Raw genomic sequence first — 23,940 nt, forward strand, 5'->3', positions numbered from 1 at the left:
AGAGAGGGAGTGTGAGATGAAGAATATGACCTGAATGATACCCATTGGAGCAACAATCAGTTCTCAGTCATTTCCCTCGCCTTGATTGCTGATGATACCATTACATGGGTTAGTGAATTTTTAGGATGCAATCAAAGCTCTATCAATCTGGTGCCTTTAACTCCCGTTGTAGTGTAATTACTATGTAGACACTTCTCCTTTGCTAAAGCCGGAACTTGTAGTCCGTATATTCATGATCATAAATCCAGAGATCTTCCGGCCTTTACTTGACTCTCTTCCATTTCATTCATTGGTCTTTGACACAACTGTCATTGCGTCTGTACCCATGAAAGTCCTCGAAATATTGTCATAATACTCCTCGGAAAACACTTTTAAGGGGGACCGCGGGGCTAGTTGTGGAATGAACTTGGTTGAGTACCTTCAAATCTTGCACCATAAATTTCGGAGTATAAGTAACATGTAATACTATGCACAAAAAACAGGATTTACTTCGAAGAAGACATCATCTTCTCAATCTCTATAGCCGCCTCACGCACCTGTGGACAATAATGCACACGCAACAACTCACCCTCCCACACAGATCCAGCATAAACATTGGTAGCCTCAACATCCGTAGCAAAGGCATTGAAAACACCATCACCCTTCCGCTCCTCAGTATGCCATAGTGACGAGATACGCCGACCATGGTGTTTCGAAACCTGATTCATAAGCGCTAGCGTAGCAAGCGCCGACTTCTCGGGCAACTGAAGCGAAGTCGTCATAAGACGCTTGGAGAAACTGGCAAGACGGACCGGGGGTGGGTTTCCATGCGCGCGGGACAACAGCGTTGGCTGGAGACAGCGGAGGAGGAGGACCATTGGCGTCTGGAAGTTGACCTTGTTCTTGGAGCGGGATTGGGCGAGTTGGTTTTCCGATGCGGAGTTGGGGTCTGGGAGGCGGAGGGCCTTCTCGGGGTTGAACTCAACATCTGGGTTCATGGAGAGGGAGTAGAGGGAGCGGTAGAGGTGCTTGACGAAGAAGCTTAGGTCGAGGTGGAGGGCTGAGGCTGCTTTGCTGGCGTCTTGGCCTTGGAGCAGGGCGAAGGCTGTCACTGTGCAGAGGAGGGTTCGGCGGCGGGCGTCGCGGGCGGTGTTTTCTGCGATTGAGATGTTGCTCTCTCCGTCTTCTTCTTCCTCCTGTTGGACTGCGTTTTCGTCGCCTTCTACACCCATTTCTTCACGCTCGGCGTGTGAGATTAGGTCTTTTAATGCCTCCAGCAGGTCACCGAAGAAATCTTGGTTGATCAGGTGGGCGTATTTGGCCAGACCTTCCAGCACAGGGCCCATCAGGGTGGGATGACGGAGCTTGAGGATACGGAAGTAGAGACCGAAGACGAGCTTAAGTGTTTCGGCCTGGTTCTTGTCTCTTTGTTCGGTTGAGACCACTGCATCTGCTTGTCGCATATCCTTCTCAACCTCCTTCCGTTCCTTCTGCACCTTGCGCTCGCGCTTTGTGCGGAACTCGCGCTTCTGCTTCTTCTTTCCGAAGGCGGGTTCTTCTTCCTCCTTGTCCACGCGGTCTTGCGAAGCCTTCATGTGGAGCTCGCCCAGCAGACGAAGGTGGAGGAATGTGTCTAGAAGAGACTCGTGAATGTGGAAGTCTCTGGCCTTCATCATCTTTGCAAGCAGGCGAACCGCTTCAAGAGAGACAGTGCCATCGTTATCCTTGGCGAAGATTTCTTCGAGGGTATCACGGCACTTGACATAGTCGGCATCAACCTGTCTCCGTGCAAGGCGGTTGACCAGAATCTTGACCAGCTCCCCGCGGAAGTTGAAATGAGGAACGGCCAGGAGCATACTGCATGCGCAGCTGATTGCAACAGACTTCAGGCCAGCATCGGTTGGACCATCCGCCTTGGAGGGCTTCGCAAGAGCACCCAGCTTTTGGACATAGGCACGATATCCAGAGACGAGCCCTTGTTCGAAATCGCGGAGCTTGCGTACCTCTTTTGACACCTTGCCGGACGTGTCCTCCTCGGTCAATGGACGAATGCGGTATCCGGGGATGACATCCTTGTAGACAGCCGCCTGGGAGGCCAGGGCAAGCTTCTTAACTGTAATAGGTGAATCCTTCTTTGCCACTAGCTCGGCCATGGTCTTGAAGAGAGAGATGTGCTCCTCGGGATCCTCATTGATCAATGTCGCCATCTTTGCTAAGTCCTCCTTGGCCTGCATGATCTGCACCTTCACGGGAATCTTGGGCTTTTCCTCCTCGGATTCCTCCTCGTCCTCATCGCCTGAACCGTCCTCGTCCTCGTCATCATCGGTGCCCAAAAAGCTGTCGGTTTCGTCGCCTTGGTCCTCAGGCTCGTTTTCGGCCTGGACAAAGCCTTCAGAGGTCTTGATCGGCAATCGGGTGCGTTCGCCGGCTTTCCTGGTAGTCTTGCGCGGGCGGCGTTCGTAGTCTTGCTCGACATCCCACTCGTCGTCGGCCTTGGAGCGCGAGGATTGATCCTCGACATCGTCGGGAGGACTCAGACGTCTCCGCTTCACTTCGGGGCGAGCCATTTTGAAATTGTGGGGAGGTTGACGGTGAAAATCGTGGAGCCTTGAAGAAAAATTCCCAGGCACGCGGCAGTAAAGTCTTGGCTTGGCGCAATGAAAAAGTCGTTCCGTTACCGCCTTTGGACGGCACCTATCGTAGCCCGATAAGTCTTGTTTCTTCTCTTGTTGAACTTCCTGGGAATTAAAAGTCCGACAAGATGCGTCAACTGACTGAAGAAGGTATGCGCTGTTTTCAATTCCGATCCCTGGGGACAATACTGACAAGATTTAGAAACGAGAACGCTATTCAGCAAGCTTGCTCACTACACGGGTAAGAAAATCCTTTTGTTACAGCTTATATGAGGTTGCTGCGATTGAGCGCACTCAATTGCTCGGCCATGCTGTGGACTATATCTAGCAGGCCAAAAGCTAATGATCATATCTTACAGGGCGATCGCTGAACAACCTCATCGCACCCCCCACCGAAGAGGGACCTACCGGCGAACAACATGTCTTCCGTCTCCAGGGAAGCCGTGTTTTCTACATGCCCCTGAAGCTCGCAAATCTTTCGGTCTCCATCCCCCGTGAAAATCTGCTGTCTATGGGAACAATGATTGGAAAATGTTAGTCCGCAACACAGAACACAGGCAGAATCGGAATTGCCCCGGACCTGCTTCTTGGTCCTCGATACTGACCATTAAACAGTCACCAAGACTGGCAAGTTCCGTCTGGCCCTCACCTGCCTGGATGTGATCTCGCCCCACGCCCGTTATAAGGTTTGGATCAAGTCCAACGGTGTCGTAAGTTTGTTCCTACACTGTGATCATTCGGCATACTAACAACAATCCCAGATGCCCTACCTGTACGGAGGAAACGTTCTCAAGGCCCATGTTCACAGATGGTCCGAGGATCTGCCAGAGCACGCCGGTGTGCTAGTGTTCGATGATAGCGACAACTGTCTTGGTTTCGGTGTCACTGCGCGGTCTTCCGCTGAGGCGAAAAAGCTGGACCCAACAGGTATTGTCGTGTTCAGACAAGGTAATTATCACATCTTCGAGACTAGTTCTATATATGCTAACATTTTCCTTTCTTCACAGCCGATGTGGGAGAATATCTCCGTGAGGTAAGTCAAGCTCGCCTTGAATGGACCACTTCGGGGAATAAACAGCTAATATCAAACAGGAGGACTCATTGTTCACGACCTAAGCACCTACGCAATACCGGATCTTGCATGTTCATATCCTACAATTGGGCGTTTTGGAGTTTCTTTTGATCTGCCTGATCTTACAAAAGTTCACTGTACTTACTATGCTCGAACGCTCTGTTCACTGGTTCTAATGTCATGAATCGACGGCAATCACTTCTTTTTTTGATACACTGAACGCGTATTGATCGCGACTAGTCTAATTAGTACACTGAGCTTTGGGGTGGGATATTTTTCGAAACAGGTAGCAAACATTAATCTGTGGCGCAAATTGATAGAGAGCAATGAACAGCGAAGCAGAAGCTGAATTAGGCCGCGTGCAAATAATCTCAACAACACAAACAGTTCCCAATCATATCTCGGGTGATGGACTTAATATCCTTATCATGGAGAATGACATCGTATTCGCTAGGTCCTGGTGGCCGGTCGATCAACGTAGCAAACGGGAGGACCATAGGGGTTCCAACGAGAGTACCAGGCCTAACGTAAACTTTTTGGGCCAAGTATGCTTGCTGTGTCTCTGCTGGTTGCTGGAGGGAGGGAGGAAGGTAGCTTGCTAGGGCATTGCGGTACTGGCGAGTCAAAGGCCGGGGCGCATCTGGGGGGCAAGTTGCCATTTTTCAAAAGTGACAGCTTTCTCTGTCTCACAGATTCCGATGACTATGACAATGCGCACTTGTCCCTTTGAATGGGTAAACCACCATTTCGCTTCTTCTCGGAGCCGACGGAGAGATTCTGATACGCCTCTTTCGATAACGAGCGTGGGCCAGCCACAGCGATTGGATAGCGAGCTTGGTAGGCGATGTTGTGGAAAGAAGGTCTCGTCGGCCTGTTTACCCTTCTTGGTAGGCTTGAAGGTTGTTCTTCCGCCCCAATCGTATTCACTGTCCTCGATGCCCATACGGTGGAACTTTCTGCCCATGGCCATGACCAATCGGCTTATGATAACCCCGTGTCCAAAAGATGGGGGAATCACTTTGATGAGACCAGTTGATCCTTCCCACTGGAAGCGGTATGGAGGGCCCAGAATGTCACGTTCTTCGCCGTCTAGCTTTCGGGTCATGCGTGCTGGAAGACTGGAAACAAGTAGCCACTGGTTACCTCCTCTGTTTTCGTTGAGAGACTCGGAGATTCCCTCAGCAATTTCACACTGGTATTCTAGTTTTGAGAAGGGTGTCGTGATGTAGTCATCTGGAAGGCCTGATATAAGCGAATGGGGAGGAATGATATCTCTTTGGTCCATTTTGGAGGTCCCTGGTCATATAGTACACAGTAGATGAGATGGAAAATGGGGGAAACAAAGGTGAAAAAAGAGAGACAGGGATATGAGAAATTATTGCGTAGGAGGAAGGTTGGAACCCGTGGATCAATATCCATCCATGGATCATATTGGCAAAAGCCTAGATGCTTTCTTTATTTTAGCAAGACACGAAGAAAAGTTAATTCTATAGGCATCCACGGCTAGTGTACGGTCTATTAGCGCTAGAATGTACTGATACATGGCCAATATCATCAACAGCCACAGCGTAGATACCTTAGACCAAGCTGGGAGGCATGTCGTCACCCATAATAGTGACTGACATTCTCAAAAGGCTCCGTCGGTGAAATCAATAACCTGCGCTTTCTCAATGACACCGTCAAGACTTTTGATGAAATCTTGGTGGACAGGATCATGCTTGACATAGTAGTCGCGGTCTGCGGCATTTGCAAACTCGACAACGAAGGCGTGTGTTATGCCATTCTGTATCATAACAGTCAGTCAGCTCATCCTAGGTTCTTATTTCTTAGTAGATGTCCATTTAACTCACCTGTATCCCTTCGGGAGAGTTATCCTTCCCGCCCAACGACGCTTTTATATAAGGCTTCTGTGATGACGGGTGGAGACAATCGTCTCTGAGGGCAAGCATACGCTGACAGGCCTTGGATGGGTGTTAATATTGTATTGAAAAAATAATGTACTTCTGAAGCTTCTTCGATGCATCATAATGCTTGTAGACATACCCCATAGACGATATCTGCAGCGACGTCTGATTTGAATTGGAAGAGGACAATATGGGTTATCGACATGTTAGGCACTTCGAACAACTTAGATGCTGGAATGAAGAAATACAATGATACGAACAAAGCAAAGCCAATAAGGAACTTCCAAGCCAAAGTTGATCGGAGAGAAGAAAGTAGAAACATGTTGGAGAAGGTGGGGTAGACAACTTCTATCACATGATCTAGGACATCCCTGATCAGAGGAGGAATTAGACACAGAGAAACAGAAGATCAAATAAGGATGGAACAGCTCAATCACTGGCCAGGTGCAGGGATCTATAGAATCTCCCGAGGTCAGACTTCGGGGTCTCGAGTTTGCTGAGTCAGCACAATGCCATCAGATCCAAAGGGAAGCGGGCAGACTCCATAGCGCTGGTCTATTCTCCCCAGCAAAAGATCTTGTTTTCTCGCCAACAGCTGGGAACAGGCATCGCCGATATATACCCACCGCCTCCACCCATTTCACGGTCGCTCGATCTTCTCCCTATCTCGAAAGCCCACGCAGTAGACTCAATATTGCCAACCCCACCATGCCACCCTACAGCTCCAATCAAAAGCACCAGATTGCTGAGTTCGTCAATTGTACAGAAGCCAAAGATTCTGTTGCAGCCAAGGTATGTTCATGATATTATTGTTGTCACACCTCCGGCTCCTGGCCTCTCTGCCTTCGTCTTTTTGCTCGATCACGTGCATCAGAGGACTAACCTGGTTCTACAGTACCTGAAAGCAAGTGGATGGAATTTGCCATCTGCGCTTGATTCGTAAGTGCTTGTTCTTTTCTTTGTGAAGCCTGAGGTCCCATCCATGCATCTCCCCTGGCAGGACATGATAAGGTCCAACATGCCAGTCGATACCAAAGCTGCCAGGCTACCTATCTGCTGTGCTCAAGACCTGTTTGAATACTGTCCCGCAAGGCTATCACTGTCAATGTCGCACTATTGTGGAATATGCCAAATCCTCGGGCATCTGTGGAACATCTGCTCCAGCTGCCTCAGACCCAATGACGACATGAGCAATGACCCCCCTCAGCCGAACATATACATGAACAATGTTCAAACAGTCTCCAAAACTAACACTGAATCACCTTCACCTAGATACTTCTCCAATGGCTCAGTAGCTAGCTCACTAGGCGACAACAACTCCCTCACCAAGATCTTTGACAGCTACCGAGGTTTCTATCTTCCCCCGAATCATACACAAGAAAGCACAAAAACTAACAGTATACCAGATGACCCAGCCGAAAACCCCGATCTCATCGGCATCGAGCGCGCAATGGAATACCTAGGCGCCATCAACGTCCAACTAGACGAAGTAAACTGTCTCGCCATCGCGGAATTACTACAATGTCCTTCAATGGGCGAGATCACGCGCAAAGGTTTCATGGACGGCTGGCTGAAATCATTGTAAGTCAAAGTCCACCAACCAAGCAATCCAATCAACCACCAACGCAATCCAATTACAAATACAATTCTAACACCCAAAAAGCTGCGACACCCTCCCAAAAATGACCGCCCACGCCAACACCCTCCGCACAAAGATCCAACAAGACCCAGACCTCTTCAGACGGGTATACAGATACTCATTCCCGCTCTCGCGAATGCAAGGGCAACGCAACCTGCAATTCGAAATAGCAGCCGAGCAATGGCGGCTATTTTTCACGCCGGAGCACGGCGGCGTGCAGTGGAATACGGCGTCGACGCCATGGCTGGATTGGTGGATTGAGTTCCTTGAGGGGCGTGGTAAGAAACCTGTTAATAAGGATTTGTGGGAACAGGTTGAGGTTTTTATGCGGAAGAGTCGGGAAGATGAGGAGTTTGGGTGGTGGAGTCCTGATGGGGCTTGGCCGGGGGCTTTGGATGATTTTGTGGATTGGGTTAAGGAGAAGAGGAAGGGGAGTGAGATGGATGTTGAGTGAGAGCATTAAGAGTGGGGTGTTTGGCTGGGCTTGGTGGTTAATGGGTGGATGATGGAGATGGGTTGGGCATGTTGAGGATGCAGGATTGCTTTTCTTGTCACGTCTGGCTTACCTATTTCTTCTTCCATTGCATTTGCTCGGCTTGTGCATCTATCTCTGCGTAGGATGACAGGGATATCATTTACTGTTCTGCTGATATGAATGCAATAGTGGCCCTGTTGCCCGATTATATTAAAAGCGTACTTTCTTTCAATAGTCTATCCTAAGTTACAAAGGAAAGAGAGTAGAGCGCAGGCCCAAACTGAGAGGAAAACAGCGTATATATGGGGTTAATTGAAACAATAAAGCCATTCGTCATGAGATTGAATAATAACATCAGGGGGAAGATATCTGTGGCATGCCAAGATGCACGGGGGTGTATACATGGATTGAGATCAACAGCGGAGAGAATTAAGCACAAAGGAAAGATCAAAAGGTAACTGCAAACAAGCAGGGAACAGCTCAGCAGTGTTCAGCTGTCTCTTCCCCCGACTGGTTCACAATCGGTTGTAACTGGGTCCCATTTAAGGGTAGTCGCGCTTTTCGTAGCTAGGATCACGGGGATCGCGGCGCTGGTCGTAGCGCTGGGAGTGTTGTTAGCGGCTATACGACAATTCCACATAATCTCAACATACCTTCCGGAGAGCTTCCAGGCGCTTCTTCTTGGTGTGGGTGTTGACATAGGTTCCAATGAAGAATCCGACAATGTTGAAGAATGGCACCCATGTGTGCTCGGGGAGGAACTTCTGAGCAAAGGCGAGAGCCAGGGGCGAGGTGACCCAGCTGACCTTCATGACGGGCATGAAACCGGCACGGACGGTAGCGCGGACCTGGTGAATGGTGCGCGCACCAGCAATGACAGCCATGGAGGTCAGGTAGACTCCATTCTGGATAGGGGAGATCTGCGAAAGAGGAACGGCGTTAGAGGGATCTCTTCCTCAATCTGGTCGGGTACTCTCAATACGTACAATCAGGTTGCTGACGAGGATCTGAAGGATCTTAGCCTTCAGACTTGTGCGGCCGGCGAAGATCTTCTGAAGAATGCCGATGAGGACGTGGCCGAGCGGCGCGCTGATGAACATGCCGTACAGCGACATCTTGGGGATGCGCGAGCTGAAGTAGTGGCCGTGCTTGCCGACATCGTGAGCGATCCATGAGGCCAGCAATTCCTGCAGACCCGAGAGCACACCGGAGGTGAGCATCTTCGTGCGCAGCGGGTTCTTCTGGAGCTGGAGCAGGTAGGCCTGTGTCGATCCATTCCTCGGGGTCAGTGGCGGTGGAGGCTATTGGGGGGTTCATGGGTGCTGCTGCATACCTGGAGATACCCAGTTGTTCCCTTTCCACCGGTCAATCGCTCACCGACACGGTGCGCGAGGTCCTCGGACTTGCCGCCCGTGACGGCGCGGGTAGTCTCCTCCTGGAACTTGACGGACATGATGTGCGATCGGGGAGGGGCTGGGGTCGGTCAGGTCGGGTCAAACGCGCGCCTAGGGAGAGTCAATAAAGGAGATCGGTTTGGAATTGGAATTGTGAATGATCACAGCTTCAGCCAAAGTGGAGATGAGATGGGAAAGTGGAAGTGACGGGGAGGGAGTTGTTTATTTTGGAGCCCAGCCACCAACCTAATCTCCCCGGCTGTTGGGGAGATGAGAGAGCCGAGGGCGACAACCGAGGCACCATTGAAGCACTTACACTCTCTATACACGTATGTGAAGTCTCACAATTCCTATGTCTAATTCTCGGGGAAGAATAAGTATATGTGCAGTCTTCAGTACCCGGCCACCTCCATTGGAGCTCGTCGGGTCGGACTTCTCCGACACGCTAGCCCAATTCCCCGGCTTTTGTATGAAGTGGCCTTAGAGCTTGATCTTTCCAGGGTTGTAACTTATATAATTACTGGTTAATATCGAATTGCAATTCAAGATATCTACCAGCAATCTACTCTGTGACCAGGGTGATCAAGGCAAAGTCTGTAAAGAAGCTATCCCTGTGCTGAGGGAGCATAACTCAGCTTCTCTAGTCAACCTTAACCTAACAGTTTTGATATAGTTTGCGGGTTATGATGCTATAGCGTAGTTTGATAGTGGCAGTCGAATGAGCGATGATCAAAAAGTGTGGCAGGTCAGAATTAATATACGAGATGTGTTCAGAGTTGGATTGTACATAAAGCGGAATTCCCCGTTTCAATGCAACGAAATCAACGGGACTATCCACTTCGCAATCCATTGATTAAATCTCCTAACTCCATCTTCTTGTGGAGTTGGTGGAGTTCATCTTATGAGTGCGCCGTGACCTAGCGAGCCCTACTTTATAGACATACATAGTTATCCTCATGCTTTGACGTGTCTGACGGTAGCGCTTTACTCTGTTGATTCCAACAAATCTTATAACTCGCTGTTCAAGTAGATCCGCTGTGCTTATTTTACACAGCCCCGGAGGTTTTCACCTTACAAACGGAAGTAGAAGAACTGCTCTATGATAGCCTCTCTTTTTGTATACCATTCTTTTACCTATCAAGCTAAAGTGGCCTATATTATCATTTGGAAAATTTGTGTCTCATTCAGCAAAATCAGTTCCTTATTACCACTGTGCATCTATGTTCACAACTCCATTGAAATGGAAGAATACTTGGCCAGATGCCCGGCTTTTCTGGGCAGTCTGAGAGAAGGTCAGGGCTTATTCGGAGGCTGCATACAGCCTTCCCACATGCAAGGTCCATTGTGTATAAAAGTATACTGCACTTGGTAGGTATTTATATATGATAGTCTTATGTGCAATATAGAGGAAAGATTATTTCAAAGACATGAGGAACCTTGGTAAGTCCTAAAAAGAATGTAAATACGGGCACTTCTAAAGAAAGTTAGACTGTATGTACGCCCAGTCCTTCCAAAAGGTGGGCAAATATCTCAATGTTAATATCTAACAATCTGCTTCACTAAGCCATATTTTGCACATTACATTGATATACAATCTACGGAGATTTAAACACCTATGGATTATTTGTGTGATTGTCAACTCCACACTGGAAAGTTAGAAGTCGGTCGGAAATCACAATCCGGTCTGAAAGCTAAGGGAATTTTGGATTGCCGAAGAATGTCTAGGAATTCTATAGCTTTATATGTCTCTGAGTGCAAGCAATAATATCACGTTAACAGCAAATATTGATAGCCGCTACCCTTACTAGATCCAACCCGACTACCATGTGAAAGGAATGTGCAGCCGAAGTATAGAACTGCGTTATTTATGTGTCAAATCTCCCAACAATAACCTATAAAAGTAAGTAAATCTTTAAACATTATCGGGCAGAGATTCTCCTTCAGTTCAATTATATTTTCTACTCAACTCTATGACACAAAGCTGAGCCCAAAGGGCAAGGCCACCCTTCAAGCGTCGGGCGGGCGGAAAGTACCGAGGTCTGTCGACGGATGTCGGAACCCGCCAAACTACTCCGAGATAACTTAACTTCTGCATTCTGTACTTTCTGAGAGAAGCTGGTCTTTCTCATCCTCAATATGGCCGAACCCGAACACATTCCCCCTATGCCCGAGAAAACTGAGCCGGCCGAGCACCATGTGGGGAAAGCTCCATCGGCGCGGAGCTCATGCGCGAAGCGACAACTGCTGGGTGTCTTGACATCAACGGATGTGATTATCCGCCGATTAGACAAGTAAGGAGTCCCCTGGCTTGCGGACACGGCCTATGGATTGGAGCAGTTGATTATTCGAACGACAACGACCGCGCAGCCAAGCCACTCAGAACACCGCTAACCGCATCAGACTACTTTCCAATGCAGACGGACAAGAGAGAGTCCTCGCGACAATCAACTATGTGGCCTCCATGCTACACCATCTCACAGCATCGGCCCCCTGGATTGCATTCCAAACCCGGCTAAGCCTCCTCGCCCGATTAAAAGGCCACACGCGTCCCAAGAACCTCACCCCCGCATCCTCGAAATCGAAGTTCGCGGCCCTCTGCAAACTCGCCTCGGAGACGAGATACAATCTCCGGCTCTTCGGCCTTCTTCCGCTATGGATTTGGGGCGCAGACACGCTGCGATCCCCGCCCGCAGACCCAATCCTCCACGCCCTGACTGTGCTCCAGGTCATTTCGAACGTGTTCTACCAGCTCCTCGAGAATGTGGCCTACCTCGCCGGCAAGGGAATTGTCTCAAAGCGCTTCGTGGATAAATATGGTGGCATCGCTAAGTGGGATATCTGGAGTACTCGGGGGTGGTATGGACATATCTTCTTCCAGTTCTTCGTGCTCTGGCGCGAGAGTGTACTGCGGAGACGGCGGGTCGCTGCGCAGCGTGAAGCTGCCGGTACCGTTGACACCAAGGAGACCAAAGCGGAGGATAGTGAGGCATTGCGCTTGGAGATCCGTGCTTGGCGCAAGAGCTTGGTTAACAACGCTATTTGGGCGCCCTTGTGTCTTCACTGGTGTCTGGAGAAGGGCATCGGTATTCCCGAGAGCCTGACTGGACTTATAAGTTTTGGTGCTGGCGCTTGGAGCTTGCATGACCACTGGGTCGGTACGGCCAAGGCATAGATATTGGTCCACTCGTTGCTCTCATCCCTTCTTTCCTTGTTTGATTATACCATACTACTTGCACATATTATTCATCTGATTTCACAGCGCATATGCTGGTATTTGCTTTGGAATCAATAGAGTCTTGAAGAAAAAGAGTTTGCAATTGTCATTTGTATTCGTCAGAAATGGGACAAACTAAGAGATATCAGATGTGAAGTTTGTTCATGGGTCCAGATCCTTGCTGTGCTCCTGCCATCCAGCCCCAGTCCATCTCCAGAGACCGTCATCCATCAGGAGTTTGCCTCCCGCTCGTCGAGGGAGTACATGAAGATTTCGCTATTGGCACTCGAGTACTCGGAGCTATCTTCCTCATCGTCAATGAGCTCATTCGCACTCACCTTTGTCGCCATTGTGAGAGAACCACAAGATGTAGGCCCATCTTTTTGAGCCTTAGTCGATTGCTCCGTCTGAGATTCCATGACCTTCTTCTCAAGAACACCCCGACACTGTGACGCTTTGATATCCCGATAGAACCGACCTTGAAGGTAAGGAACAAGATCCCACTTGGTACCACGCGTGACCTTAAGTCCAATCATAGGACTCGTCAGATGCACGCTTTCATCCCATACAAAAGCCCCAGCATCGATCCTCCGCATATCATGCACATTGCCCAGGTAACTCTTCTGAATGATATCCACCTCCACACTCGAAAGCCGCATCAAGCCACTCTCAAACTCGTAAATTGAGTTCCTCTCTTCATCACTGAGATTGAAAACCAGCATGCCCTTGACATTGGCCTGAGGATTGTTGGAACGGGCGATGACCGGAGCGCTGGAATTCGCGAATTCGTAAAGTTGATAGCCAGGTAATGTGGCCTGGGTCATTTGCTTGTGAATTTTGACCCCTTGGTCTCCATCGATGTAGTATTTGAGGACGGTTGGTAGCATCAAGACCCCATAAACGAAGCGAGGGGAGCCGCCGCGTTTGAGGAATTGGTCAATCTCTTTGTCTGAGATTGTGTTGCTTAGGGCTTTTTTGAAGTCTTCTGGGTAGGAGGGATCGAACGCCATGGCCTCAGGCGGGAATTTTTCTGAAGCGAATGCGCATTTCGGTGTTGGATGGTGGTTGGCGATTCGATGCGGAGGATATAGATCGATCTGGGTGGATTGGGTAAACAAATGTAAAGGGAACGATCGTTGCGCGACAACGAGCTGAGCACGTTTATTGTTCTATTGCACTATCCAAGAGCTCTCAGGCTTTAGGTTTCTCAGGATTTCTTATGACGCTGCAATTTATCAACGATTCAGTTCGGCTGCCTGATTAGGGTGCACTCCTGCAATAACATCCGGGCACTAGCGCAGTCACCATACAGGTGCAATTTCCTGAGCCTCCAGGGCAATTGTTCCAGGCCATTAAAGTTCTGTCATTACAACTGCGGTCGACATTTCGATAGGATTCCTGGGCCTAGACCGGCGTATGTGTTAAACATTGTGAAGTACCGTGGGCCGATCTACATAATCTCTCAACCAGGGCTTCAACAGGAACATGGCAGGCAGCCGTTCAATTTGAATACAGGAATCACCTTCCAGATGCAGTTAATCCTCTAAATCACAGAGCCGCTTGAGTGTGTAGTCATATTTGATGACTTAATATGTGATAATCGTGCAGATGGTCTGCAGATTCTTCTTACATACGCACTACGTAGTTTGAACAGTTTCGTGGGGAAAATTATATAGATCGGACGTAACCAGCTCTTTCTATAGATCGATTCTGTTCACATCGTAAGAAAACGTTCTTTGTATCAGGACCTTTGCTGAAGTAGTTGTGTTTTCAGGCACCAAGGCTCCCAATCGACTGACTTCCATCTGCTTCGCTGTGGCGGACAAGGATCCATGACATAAGCGCCGAGCTTAATCATCATCGCCGTGGACCTGAAGCTCAACATCATCATTCCTGCACCCTCCATCTTTCCCCCGTCGATCCGCTTTCTGATTTTGATCCGTCGGTCATCGCATCGTTCTTTCCGTCTTCACCTTTACTTCCATTTCAATCTCCGTGTCTTGATCCGCCTGGTTTTGGGCACTTGACACCTCTGTTCCCCCAAGCTTGCTTCCTTCCACGTCAACGACCTCAGATACGGCCATCATGTCTTCGGAGCCGGATCACACACACGACAAGAAGAGGGTCAACCTCCAGTATGTTGAATCTGTACTGTATTGATTGTCGTTGATGCTAACCTCTGACCACAGGGACGCCTCTGGCGCCGAGAAGAAGGAGGTAACTGTGCTCTTGGACAGCTTACAGACATCTCAGAACTGACATAAACGCAGGAGCTCGACACCTCGACTGCTATTCTCAAGAAGAAGAAGAAGCCCAACTCGTTGATGTGAGTGATTGCGAGATGACGGTGTTCGGGACAAGGAGCTAACGGTTTTCAGTGTGACCGATGCCGTTAACGATGATAACTCGGTGATTGCCCTCTCGAACAACACCATGGAGACTCTCCAACTTTTCCGTGGAGACACAGTCCTGGTGAAGGGTAAGAAGCGTAAGGACACAGTACTGATCGTCCTGGCCGATGACGATCTTGATGACGGGAGCGCCCGTATCAACCGTGTTGTGCGCCACAACCTCCGTGTCAAGCACGGCGACATCATCACTGTCCACCCTTGCCCTGATATCAAATATGTAAGTTGATGAGCATGCACCGGTTTCTCTTTGATTGGATGCTGATTTTGTCTTCGCAAACAGGCCAAGCGCATTGCTGTCCTTCCCATTGCCGATACCATTGAGGGTCTGACCGGCTCCCTCTTCGATGTCTACCTCGCTCCTTACTTCCGTGAGGCATACCGACCAGTCCGCCAGGGTGACCTGTTCACAGTACGAGGTGGTATGAGACAAATCGAGTTTAAGGTCGTGGAGGTCGACCCCCCAGAGTACGGCATTGTTGCCCAGGACACAATTATTCACTGCGAGGGTGAGCCCATCCAACGAGAGGATGAGGAGGGTAACCTCAACGAGGTTGGCTACGATGATATTGGTGGTTGCCGCAAGCAGATGGCTCAGATCCGTGAATTGGTCGAGCTGCCTCTGCGCCACCCCCAACTCTTCAAGTCCATTGGTATTAAGCCCCCTCGTGGTATCCTCATGTATGGTCCCCCCGGTACCGGTAAGACTCTGATGGCTCGTGCCGTTGCCAACGAGACTGGTGCTTTCTTCTTCCTGATCAACGGTCCCGAGATTATGTCCAAGATGGCTGGTGAATCCGAGTCCAACTTGCGCAAGGCTTTCGAGGAGGCTGAGAAGAACTCCCCGGCCATCATCTTCATTGATGAAATCGATTCCATTGCTCCAAAGCGTGAGAAGACCAATGGTGAGGTCGAGCGCCGTGTTGTTTCGCAGCTGCTCACCCTCATGGACGGCATGAAGGCCCGCTCCAACGTTGTGGTCATGGCTGCTACCAACCGTCCTAACTCCATTGATCCTGCTCTTCGTCGTTTCGGTCGTTTCGATCGTGAAGTCGACATTGGCATTCCCGACCCCACTGGCCGTCTGGAGATTATGCAGATTCACACCAAGAACATGAAGCTTGGTGATGATGTTGACCTTGAGACCATTGCCGCCGAGACCCACGGTTACGTCGGTTCCGATCTTGCCTCCTCTGCTCTGAAGCTGCCATGCAGCAGATCCGTGAGAAGATGGACCTGATTGACCTGGATGAGGATACCATTGATGCCGAGGTTCTCGAGGCTCTTGGTGTCACCATGGAGAACTTCCGCTACGCCCTTGGTGTCTCCAACCCCTCCGCTCTACGCGAGGTTGCCGTCGTCGAGGTTCCCAACGTCCGCTGGGACGACATTGGTGGTCTCGAGGAAGTCAAGCGCGAGCTTATCGAGAGTGTCCAATATCCCGTGGACCACCCAGAGATGTTCCAGAAGTTCGGCCTCTCGCCTTCTCGTGGTGTGCTCTTCTATGGTCCCCCCGGTACTGGTAAGACCATGTTGGCCAAGGCCGTCGCCAACGAGTGTGCCGCCAACTTCATCTCCGTCAAGGGTCCTGAGTTGCTAAGCATGTGGTTCGGTGAGTCCGAGAGCAACATCCGTGATATCTTCGACAAGGCCCGTGCCGCTGCTCCTTGTGTTGTCTTCCTTGACGAGCTTGACTCTATTGCCAAGTCTCGTGGTGGTTCTGTCGGTGATGCTGGTGGTGCTTCCGACCGTGTCGTCAACCAGCTCCTCACTGAGATGGACGGTATGACCTCCAAGAAGAACGTTTTCGTCATTGGTGCCACCAACCGTCCCGAGCAGCTTGATGCCGCCCTGGTCCGTCCCGGTCGTCTCGACACTCTGGTCTACGTGCCCCTTCCCGACCAGGCTTCTCGTGAGGGTATTCTCAAGGCCCAGCTCCGCAAGACCCCTGTCGCCAACGACATCGATATGGCCTTCATCGCCAGCAAGACCCACGGCTTCTCCGGTGCCGATCTTGGCTTCGTGACACAGCGTGCCGTCAAGCTCGCCATCAAGCAGGCCATCAGTATCGACATCGAGCGCGTAAAGGAGCGCGAGGCCGCTGGCGAGGATGTCTCAATGGACGTTGACGAGGAGGATGTCGAAGACCCCGTGCCCGAGCTGACTCGCGCCCACTTCGAGGAGGCCATGAAGTCCGCTCGCCGCTCCGTCAGCGACGTCGAGATCCGCCGCTACGAGGCATTCGCCCAGAGCCTTAAGAACACCGGTGGTGGCAGCTTCTTCCGCTTCCCTCCGCCGGCGAGGTCCAGGAGAATGATACCTTCGGCGATGCCGGCAATGATGACAGCCTCTACGATTAAATGGGTTCCTTTGCTACGGGGTGATATGACTTGTTTCCTATTTTTTTTATCTTGGTTCAGCTATGCCTGGCTTTCTGCGCGGGGATTCGTTATGTATAGATCGTTTCGCCAAGGTGGAGATGCGGGTTTGATCGCTGGGCTAATGAGATATGCTCTTTTCTGATTTTTTTTCTTCTTGTTTTTGCCCGCATACAATGTGCCATAATAGCCAATACAGGTAGAAAAATCTACATTCAAATGATTCTTCTGTCGTACTTGTAGTTGGTGATAATGATGGTCTTGTAACCCTACAGCCATTGTTTTTGTAATGCTTAAGGATAAGGCTTATACGACCAACCTACGGACAATGAGGCCCAGTTCAAAGAATATAATTAATTCTATCCATTGTCGTAAGTTGGGGAGTTCTATAATCATGCAACACCAAAGCCAGATAAAACAGTCAACCCTGACTCCAAAGCTTTGCAAGCCCAAAAATAAATGCAAAAACCCCATACAAAACCCAATCAGAACTTGGGGCTAAACTTGCTCATAGCGCGAATCTTCGCACCATAAAAGAAGAACAAGAAAGGAATAGGAATCATAGCAACAGAAATAAACCCAAGCACACTAGACGCCCAATCGACACCTAGATTGGTATACATCTGCGTAGCAAACAACGGGAACGCACCACCAAGGGTCGACCGCACAAGGGTATTAGCCGCAATAGCCGAGTTCGCAAACATCATATAGACATCAATAATATAATTTAAGCCCTGCATGAAAATAACCAAGATGCCCATGCCAATAGGCACACCGGCGATGACCTGCGGCACCCACGAGATGCTAGGATCAGAAGTCCAGCCAAACCAGAATAGACCGATGGGCAGTAGAAAGGAAGCGATCATCATTGGCAGGAGGCGTTCCTCGGGAACGACACGGCCGTGTTTGGCGAGTTTGCGGGCGAAGCGGGTTTTCGTTGTGTAGACGATTAGGCAGACGCCGAGCACGACGCCGACTAGGATACCTAGGAATGGGAGTGCGGCTACGCCTTCATGCTTCCAGCCGCGGACTTGGCTGAAGGAGATTGGGTAGGCTTCGAAGAAGAGGTAGAGGATGCCGTAGATTAGGGCGAGGTAGATTGTTATGAAGAGGAGGATTGGTTCTTGGAAGAGCATTTGGAATGGGCGGAGGAGGTATTTGGTTACAATGTCGGACATTGTTGGCTTGTGTTCGTCAAGGAAGGAGTGAAGGGCCCAGTTGCGGGTTTCGGTGCGTAGGCGAGCTGCGCGCTTTTGGAGGAGGACTGGGCCGTAGGTCTCTGGGACGACGAAGAGGGCGATTAGCCCGAAGAAGGCTGAGGCGATTAGGGTTATCCAGGCTGTCCAGCGCCAGCCTAGGGATGAGTCTGTGATGAAGCCCCCGCTGGAGATGATGTTAGTTGTCTGGATATAGCAATAAATAGGAGACGGGTTGTACGTACATAATTGGGCCCAGAACGGGTCCGAGGAACGTAGCTGAGCTGAATAGAGCAATGGCCACTGCACGGTCAACGGGATTCCAGATATCAGCCATGGCACCGCCGACAACAGCCAGAGGTGAACAGCCAAAGACGCCAATCAGGAAGCGGCAGACCAGGACCGTCTCCAGGTTTTGGGCCACGGCCACGGGGATTTGGAAAATGGCAAAGATGGCATAGCCGGAGAACAGTGGGATACGACGGCCGTATAGTTCACTCAGTGGTGCCCAGCACAACGGGCCGAGTGCGAAGCCAAAGACAACCAGACTGGTGCCCAGGACCATGACTTCGGCCGAGACATTGAATTCCTTTGCGGTGACTTGAGTTGCTGTGGAAAAGACACTGGATGCGAAGGTGATCCACATGGTCATGGAGGACAAGGTCAATGTAATGACCCATTTGCGTAGCTTCGTGAAGTTCTGCGGGTTCTCAGGGTCCTCTGGACCATCCCATTCGACGAGATTGGGGTCTTTGTCAGTGGGCTTTTCCTTGACTTCTGGTTCGCGTGCACTTTCAACATCGGTTTGTTCGTCAGGTGTACTGGCAATTGCGCCAGGCTGGTTGGAATGGTTCTCCATACTCAAATCGAGGTGTGCTGGCACTCTGTCGAATGGATGGGCCGTGATGTGTATCAAATAGGAAATGTTTAGAATGGAAAGGACTATCGGGACAAGAGGCATCCATATAAAAGATTGTCTTTTTTCATCTTTCTGCCTCGGAGTTACGTCTCGGACGTGTTAGAATTAGCCGGTTTGGATCCATAGTGTGTTCGGAGTGCGGTCGTTCGCGCTTTCCGATGTCCGAGGGGCTTACAGGTATAATTGATGAAAAATCAGATCAGATAAAAGTCCAATCATATAGTTTTGTCACAGAGCGCAAGACCAGGATCAGATGATATCATAAATACGTCCATTGGTTATTCCTGTTTCATTTGTTGCAGGTCGATTGTTTCGGTCTCTACTGATGCCGAAGTGGAAACCGCCACCTGGGGTATTTCCGGTGAATTTCCTTTGAAATATATACTAGGTATAGATAGATAGGCATACTATACAACTATTTCCCTAGGGCACGCCTTTTACTATCATAGATAGCCTCCTCCTCCTTCCTCCTACTTACTACAGGAGCCATCCGGGGACGTCAATCTAGCTAGCACTTAATTAATCATCCTATCTATATTTATAGAAAATATCCTCTCTTGCTGATTCGCTTTACTACTGTCTAAATCAAAGTGGCACTGCAAAAATTAGAACTACAACAAAATAATTGAAAACACAGCATGTTCCTTCCTTTCCCACCCACGGCAAGGTGGTCGGTCAGAAGTAGAAAATAAAAAAGCAGGGCCTGCCCGCGAATCGAACGCGGAGCCTCACCGAGATAGTATCGTAACCAACACTGGAACTGAATCCGAACGGTGAATTATACCATTAAACCAGCAGGCCTGCAGATAAAAATCTCTTTCAAATTTAGTATTAAGACATCCATTCAATGTGGCCGGATACAGATATCTACACTTCGCTCTTTCCAATACCTTTTTGTCTCCCTCAACCTCGGGTTTTATGTCTTATAATATTCGTTTGAACTGAGATTTTTAATTGCCAGATACAAAATGGTGAGCATTCCAGGTTGATTTTTTGTAAATAACTAACGTTAACGTTAATGTTATTCCTCCACATGTATATATATATATATATATGTATCTCCAGCTTTCCTGGTTAATTATAATCCACAATATTTCCATGCCACAGCCCTTTCTCCTAGATTCCAAACTACAAGTCTTCTTCAAATAGCCAATAGCCACAAATTATAAGCTGAATATCCTTCAATCAGTAGCTTCTTCCGTAAGTTTCATTCATGAAGCCATACAGAGAACGCAGACACGTGACATAGATTACATAACGACACGATCACATGACATCCCAGTGCGGTAAGCGCGAATACAGTAACATTGGTATTGAAGGTATTGGGACTTGTAGGAGCCCATTGTTGGACATCTGGGAGTAGCTCCAGATCCCCTATAGACTATTATCATATGCAATCCCCCATGGCTGTTGGCGTGGGTGAAACAGCGCGCTTCCTTGCTTTCTGATCCTGACGGGTGCGGACACTTGTAACGGGTACTCTCCCTCTTCTCCTTTGCCTCTTCCACCTCCCCTGCCATTAAGAAACACAACCGCCCCCGAGGTTATAGAATAACCACCAGGGGTAGAACATCGTCCGTGATAAAGCCAGCTGATCTGGACCTTCCGACTGGAGCGGATTCTGCGTTGGAACTGCCGGTCCATTCAAACATCGAGCTCTCCTTCCGCCCTGGTATGTTCGATTCAGCTCCCCAGGCCCTCCAATATGCCATACCAGCATACTGGTACATCCTTAGTTGGTGAATGTGGCATGTTCGGACCTCCCCCGTTGCGACACGTTCAACCTCACTGGTGACACGGGTGGCACGGTCGCGACAGCAGCAGATGCGATACTTCATTGTCTGAGAACACATGCTAATCAAGAGTTGATCGCACGTTCAGGTCTAGTACCATAATGCTATCGTAATCGATCTCAACCTATTTCTGTTGTGTTGAGTGTCACGTTCATTTTCGGCTCCCATTCGCTTTTTGATCCATCGACAATGCCATCTCCTGAACTGACAGGTGGCCCATTGCAGCCTGAGCAATCGCCGAGAGACCCTCAATCAGGTTCTCAGAACGGCTCTGGCGCATCGGATACGGGGGAGTTAAGTGACAGCATCGACTTTGGAGCTCAGTCGAACGGTCAAGCACCAGACACAATTGCCGAAGGAAAACAAAGCGCGAAAGCTATGCTGGCTGCTTCAGGGATACCAGCACCCTCGGAGGGCAGTGAGTGTTCCAACGGTACCGCTCGTTCGAATGGCAACAGTTCTGCAAAAAATCGATCGCATGACGGCTCCGCTGTACGATCAACAGAGGTCTCTGGTGCCATTCCCGTTCGCGCTCGCGAAACACCACTTGATAAGATCCTTCTTGAGCAGTATGTCGATCGCGAATTTCAACACGCCGCAGCAGGTGCCTGGCAAAACCCCGGCCTTGATTTGCAAAAGAATAAGCGGGCAGAGCGCGACTATTATCTGGCAGTACGACGTGAAAATCAGATGAACCCGGCTGCCCTGTATGGAGTGGGCTACGAGGGATTTGGGAACCCACGCACCGACCTTCGCAATCAACATCCTCAACTTATGTACCCCGTCCACCGACGTCGACCAGGGAACCGAAAGACGCGAGAACTCCGAGTTTCACGACGCGATGCAAAGATGCAAAGCGAACAGACGGAGGACCTCGTACCTATTCGGTTGGATATTGACTGGGACAAGGTCAAGATCCGCGATACCTTCACCTGGAACCTCCATGATCGAGTTGTATCTCCGGACTTGTTTGCTGAGAAACTGGTCGAGGACCTGGGTCTTCCATTGGAGACCTCGACCCCTCTAGCGCGGATGATATCTCAAAGTATACAGGAGCAAGTGATGGATTATTACCCGCACCTTTCTGTCCACGAAGATCCCCTCGATGATCAGCTACCCTACAGCGCATATAAAAATGACGAGATGCGCATTCTAGTGAAACTGAACATCACGATCGGTCAACATACACTCATCGACCAATTCGAATGGGATATCAATGACCCCAATAACTCACCCGAAGAGTTTGCCATGCGCATGACGGACGACCTGTCCCTCTCGGGCGAGTTCACCACTGCCATCGCACATTCAATACGCGAGCAGTCTCAACTATTTACTAAATCCTTGTACATTGTCGCTCACCCGTTCGATGGTCGCCCAATCGAGGACCCCGACCTACATACCTCCTTCCTCCCTACCCCCGTATCTTCCGCCTTCCGACCATATCAATCCGCCAAAGAGCACACTCCTTATCTTTACGAATTGAATGAGGCCGATCTTGAACGTACCGAAATATCGATATCTCGAGAACAGCGCCGCCAAAAGCGATCCATCAACCGACGGGGTGGCCCGGCATTGCCAGATCTCAAGGACCGCCAGCGCACCATACGCACAATGATTGTTTCATCTGTGATTCCCAACTCGGTCGGTACCTTCGAAGAAAGCAACGTGGTCAAGCGGACTAGCTCTGGTCGTCGCCGTGGAATGACTGGACACCGGGACGATGACTCTGATGAGTTTGATAGCGATGACTCTTCTATTGGGTCTCCGGCAATAGGTCCCAATCTCGCACAAGGCACTGCTCGTACAAGAGGTATGCGGGGTGCGGCAAGTGCAGCTCATGCGGCCCTTCGGCAGACATTGGGTCAATCTGCGACCCCTGAACCAGTGGCATATGAAGTTCGGGCCTCATCTCGACGCCAGCAGTACCGAGAGGAAAGTGTGGAGGAGCCCGAAAAGCTGGTTGTGAGACTGAGGATGCCACGAGATAAGCTTGTCGATTTGAGAAACGGAAAGCGAATCTTTTCCTTCCAAGCTGGTGTCCAGCGAGCGATGGCACCTCCACTCGATAGACAGTCCCGACTTCATGTTCCACCGCGACCACAACAAACCGGAGCTGTTGATGCACCGAACCCCCCGCAACCAGGTGTTTCTGGCGTGAGTAGATATTAATCCCAGTACTTGGCCCGTGGCTGACTTCCTGCCTCACGCAGCCCCCACCACCCCCTGGCTCGCAGCCGGTCTCCAAAAACTCAAACAGTCTCACCCAAATGACTCTTTTGAAGGAGTGATGCGATATTCCGCCGTCGACACCGAAACCCTCGCCCCAGTGGCCAACCCTAACAGTCTCTCGGACGGCCAGAAAGTCAAATATCAATACCTTCCTCGCATCCGCTGTCACGATTGCCCCGGGAAGCTCTACACCCCAGGTCCAGGCATGACCGTGGACAACTTTGAAGTCCACCTCCGCAACAGGCAGCACAAGGAGCGCGTCGAAGAGCGCATCAAGAATGTCGGCGGTGACATCGGCAGTGCAAGTGCCAGCCCGGCCCCAGGAGCCAGAACCTCCACAAGCGCGAGTCCTGCTCCCGGAGCCTATGGAATGCATGGTGCTTCTCCCTCCCCAGTCACTGGGCCTCAGCCATAGTCAATTTTGTTCATGACTTGATGACAACGGCGTCTTGTGTGATACTTGATACTTCTCCTCCAACTGTTCATTATCCTTATCATTATCCCCTTTTTCTTTCAGATGGCTTGTATTTTTTTTGTTACACACTTGACTCAATTCCAACTATCTATTATCCATTATCAGTTGTCCCAAAGACTACTTTTCTTCATCTCTACGCGCTGGTGTTTGTATAGGACTTGTTTTCTTTTTCTGTGCGGAGGTGAAGCGATTCCTGTCTTGATTTTGATTTTGGTCTTTCTAGGTGCTCGAT

The 23,940-nt window shown here is 49.9% G+C and overlaps 12 protein-coding genes across 12 annotated transcripts; 5 read left to right on the forward strand and 7 right to left on the reverse strand.

Moving 5' to 3' along the window:
- Nucleotides 1-485: 485 nt before the first annotated feature.
- On the reverse strand, nucleotides 486-2,546 carry N7446_006105 (nuclear export protein Noc3; the record flags this gene model as incomplete). Its single annotated transcript, XM_058514853.1, has 1 exon — nucleotides 486-2,546. One exon carries the CDS (start codon nucleotides 2,544-2,546, stop codon nucleotides 486-488), a length of 2,061 nt encoding a protein of 686 aa, XP_058372031.1.
- A 194-nt stretch (nucleotides 2,547-2,740) lies between these two features.
- Nucleotides 2,741-3,728, forward strand: N7446_006106 (ribosome biosynthesis protein NIP7; the record flags this gene model as incomplete). Its single annotated transcript, XM_058514854.1, has 7 exons — nucleotides 2,741-2,762; nucleotides 2,815-2,853; nucleotides 2,972-3,145; nucleotides 3,228-3,322; nucleotides 3,374-3,560; nucleotides 3,620-3,645; nucleotides 3,705-3,728. The coding sequence occupies 7 exons, from the start codon at nucleotides 2,741-2,743 to the stop codon at nucleotides 3,726-3,728; spliced, it is 567 nt and encodes a 188-aa protein (XP_058372032.1).
- Nucleotides 3,729-4,055: 327 nt separating this feature from the next.
- N7446_006107 (uncharacterized protein) lies at nucleotides 4,056-4,969 on the reverse strand (the record flags this gene model as incomplete). The annotated part of the gene is made up of 2 exons (XM_058514855.1): nucleotides 4,056-4,324; nucleotides 4,375-4,969. 2 exons carry the CDS (start codon nucleotides 4,967-4,969, stop codon nucleotides 4,056-4,058), a joined length of 864 nt encoding a protein of 287 aa, XP_058372033.1.
- Nucleotides 4,970-5,182: 213 nt separating this feature from the next.
- Nucleotides 5,183-6,025, reverse strand: N7446_006108 (Dabb family protein). Its single transcript, XM_058514856.1, has 3 exons — nucleotides 5,728-6,025; nucleotides 5,535-5,645; nucleotides 5,183-5,467 (listed from the first exon to the last, which is right to left on the reverse strand). Exons 1-3 carry the CDS (start codon nucleotides 5,908-5,910, stop codon nucleotides 5,312-5,314), a joined length of 450 nt encoding a protein of 149 aa, XP_058372034.1. The 5' UTR covers nucleotides 5,911-6,025; the 3' UTR covers nucleotides 5,183-5,311.
- A 271-nt stretch (nucleotides 6,026-6,296) lies between these two features.
- N7446_006109 (DCN1 family protein) lies at nucleotides 6,297-7,681 on the forward strand (the record flags this gene model as incomplete). Its single annotated transcript, XM_058514857.1, has 5 exons — nucleotides 6,297-6,380; nucleotides 6,484-6,527; nucleotides 6,861-6,937; nucleotides 6,995-7,169; nucleotides 7,252-7,681. 5 exons carry the CDS (start codon nucleotides 6,297-6,299, stop codon nucleotides 7,679-7,681), a joined length of 810 nt encoding a protein of 269 aa, XP_058372035.1.
- A 563-nt stretch (nucleotides 7,682-8,244) lies between these two features.
- N7446_006110 (Mpv17/PMP22 family protein) lies at nucleotides 8,245-9,155 on the reverse strand (the record flags this gene model as incomplete). The annotated part of the gene is made up of 4 exons (XM_058514858.1): nucleotides 8,245-8,304; nucleotides 8,356-8,622; nucleotides 8,689-8,964; nucleotides 9,036-9,155. The coding sequence occupies 4 exons, from the start codon at nucleotides 9,153-9,155 to the stop codon at nucleotides 8,245-8,247; spliced, it is 723 nt and encodes a 240-aa protein (XP_058372036.1).
- Nucleotides 9,156-11,232: 2,077 nt separating this feature from the next.
- N7446_006111 (uncharacterized protein) lies at nucleotides 11,233-12,268 on the forward strand (the record flags this gene model as incomplete). Its single annotated transcript, XM_058514859.1, has 2 exons — nucleotides 11,233-11,387; nucleotides 11,497-12,268. 2 exons carry the CDS (start codon nucleotides 11,233-11,235, stop codon nucleotides 12,266-12,268), a joined length of 927 nt encoding a protein of 308 aa, XP_058372037.1.
- A 272-nt stretch (nucleotides 12,269-12,540) lies between these two features.
- N7446_006112 (gamma-glutamylcyclotransferase family protein) lies at nucleotides 12,541-13,320 on the reverse strand (the record flags this gene model as incomplete). Its single annotated transcript, XM_058514860.1, has 1 exon — nucleotides 12,541-13,320. One exon carries the CDS (start codon nucleotides 13,318-13,320, stop codon nucleotides 12,541-12,543), a length of 780 nt encoding a protein of 259 aa, XP_058372038.1.
- Nucleotides 13,321-14,395: 1,075 nt separating this feature from the next.
- cdc48 (AAA family ATPase CDC48) lies at nucleotides 14,396-17,078 on the forward strand (the record flags this gene model as incomplete). The annotated part of the gene is made up of 7 exons (XM_058514861.1): nucleotides 14,396-14,445; nucleotides 14,500-14,527; nucleotides 14,581-14,636; nucleotides 14,689-14,938; nucleotides 15,002-15,889; nucleotides 15,937-17,021; nucleotides 17,066-17,078. The coding sequence occupies 7 exons, from the start codon at nucleotides 14,396-14,398 to the stop codon at nucleotides 17,076-17,078; spliced, it is 2,370 nt and encodes a 789-aa protein (XP_058372039.1).
- A 386-nt stretch (nucleotides 17,079-17,464) lies between these two features.
- Nucleotides 17,465-19,341, reverse strand: N7446_006114 (MFS transporter). The gene is made up of 2 exons (XM_058514862.1): nucleotides 18,538-19,341; nucleotides 17,465-18,479 (listed from the first exon to the last, which is right to left on the reverse strand). Exons 1-2 carry the CDS (start codon nucleotides 19,251-19,253, stop codon nucleotides 17,582-17,584), a joined length of 1,614 nt encoding a protein of 537 aa, XP_058372040.1. The 5' UTR covers nucleotides 19,254-19,341; the 3' UTR covers nucleotides 17,465-17,581.
- A 1,414-nt stretch (nucleotides 19,342-20,755) lies between these two features.
- N7446_006115 (uncharacterized protein) lies at nucleotides 20,756-21,049 on the reverse strand (the record flags this gene model as incomplete). The annotated part of the gene is made up of 1 exon (XM_058514863.1): nucleotides 20,756-21,049. The coding sequence occupies one exon, from the start codon at nucleotides 21,047-21,049 to the stop codon at nucleotides 20,756-20,758; it is 294 nt and encodes a 97-aa protein (XP_058372041.1).
- Nucleotides 21,050-21,193: 144 nt separating this feature from the next.
- N7446_006116 (SWI/SNF chromatin-remodeling complex subunit SNF5) lies at nucleotides 21,194-23,648 on the forward strand (the record flags this gene model as incomplete). Its single annotated transcript, XM_058514864.1, has 2 exons — nucleotides 21,194-23,162; nucleotides 23,215-23,648. 2 exons carry the CDS (start codon nucleotides 21,194-21,196, stop codon nucleotides 23,646-23,648), a joined length of 2,403 nt encoding a protein of 800 aa, XP_058372042.1.
- Nucleotides 23,649-23,940: the final 292 nt, after the last annotated feature.

Source organism: Penicillium canescens (assembly GCF_028828765.1).
Source record: "Penicillium canescens strain IBT 15451 chromosome Unknown utg000004l_segment0_segment0, whole genome shotgun sequence".
Taxonomy (NCBI): Eukaryota; Fungi; Ascomycota; class Eurotiomycetes; order Eurotiales; family Aspergillaceae; genus Penicillium; species Penicillium canescens.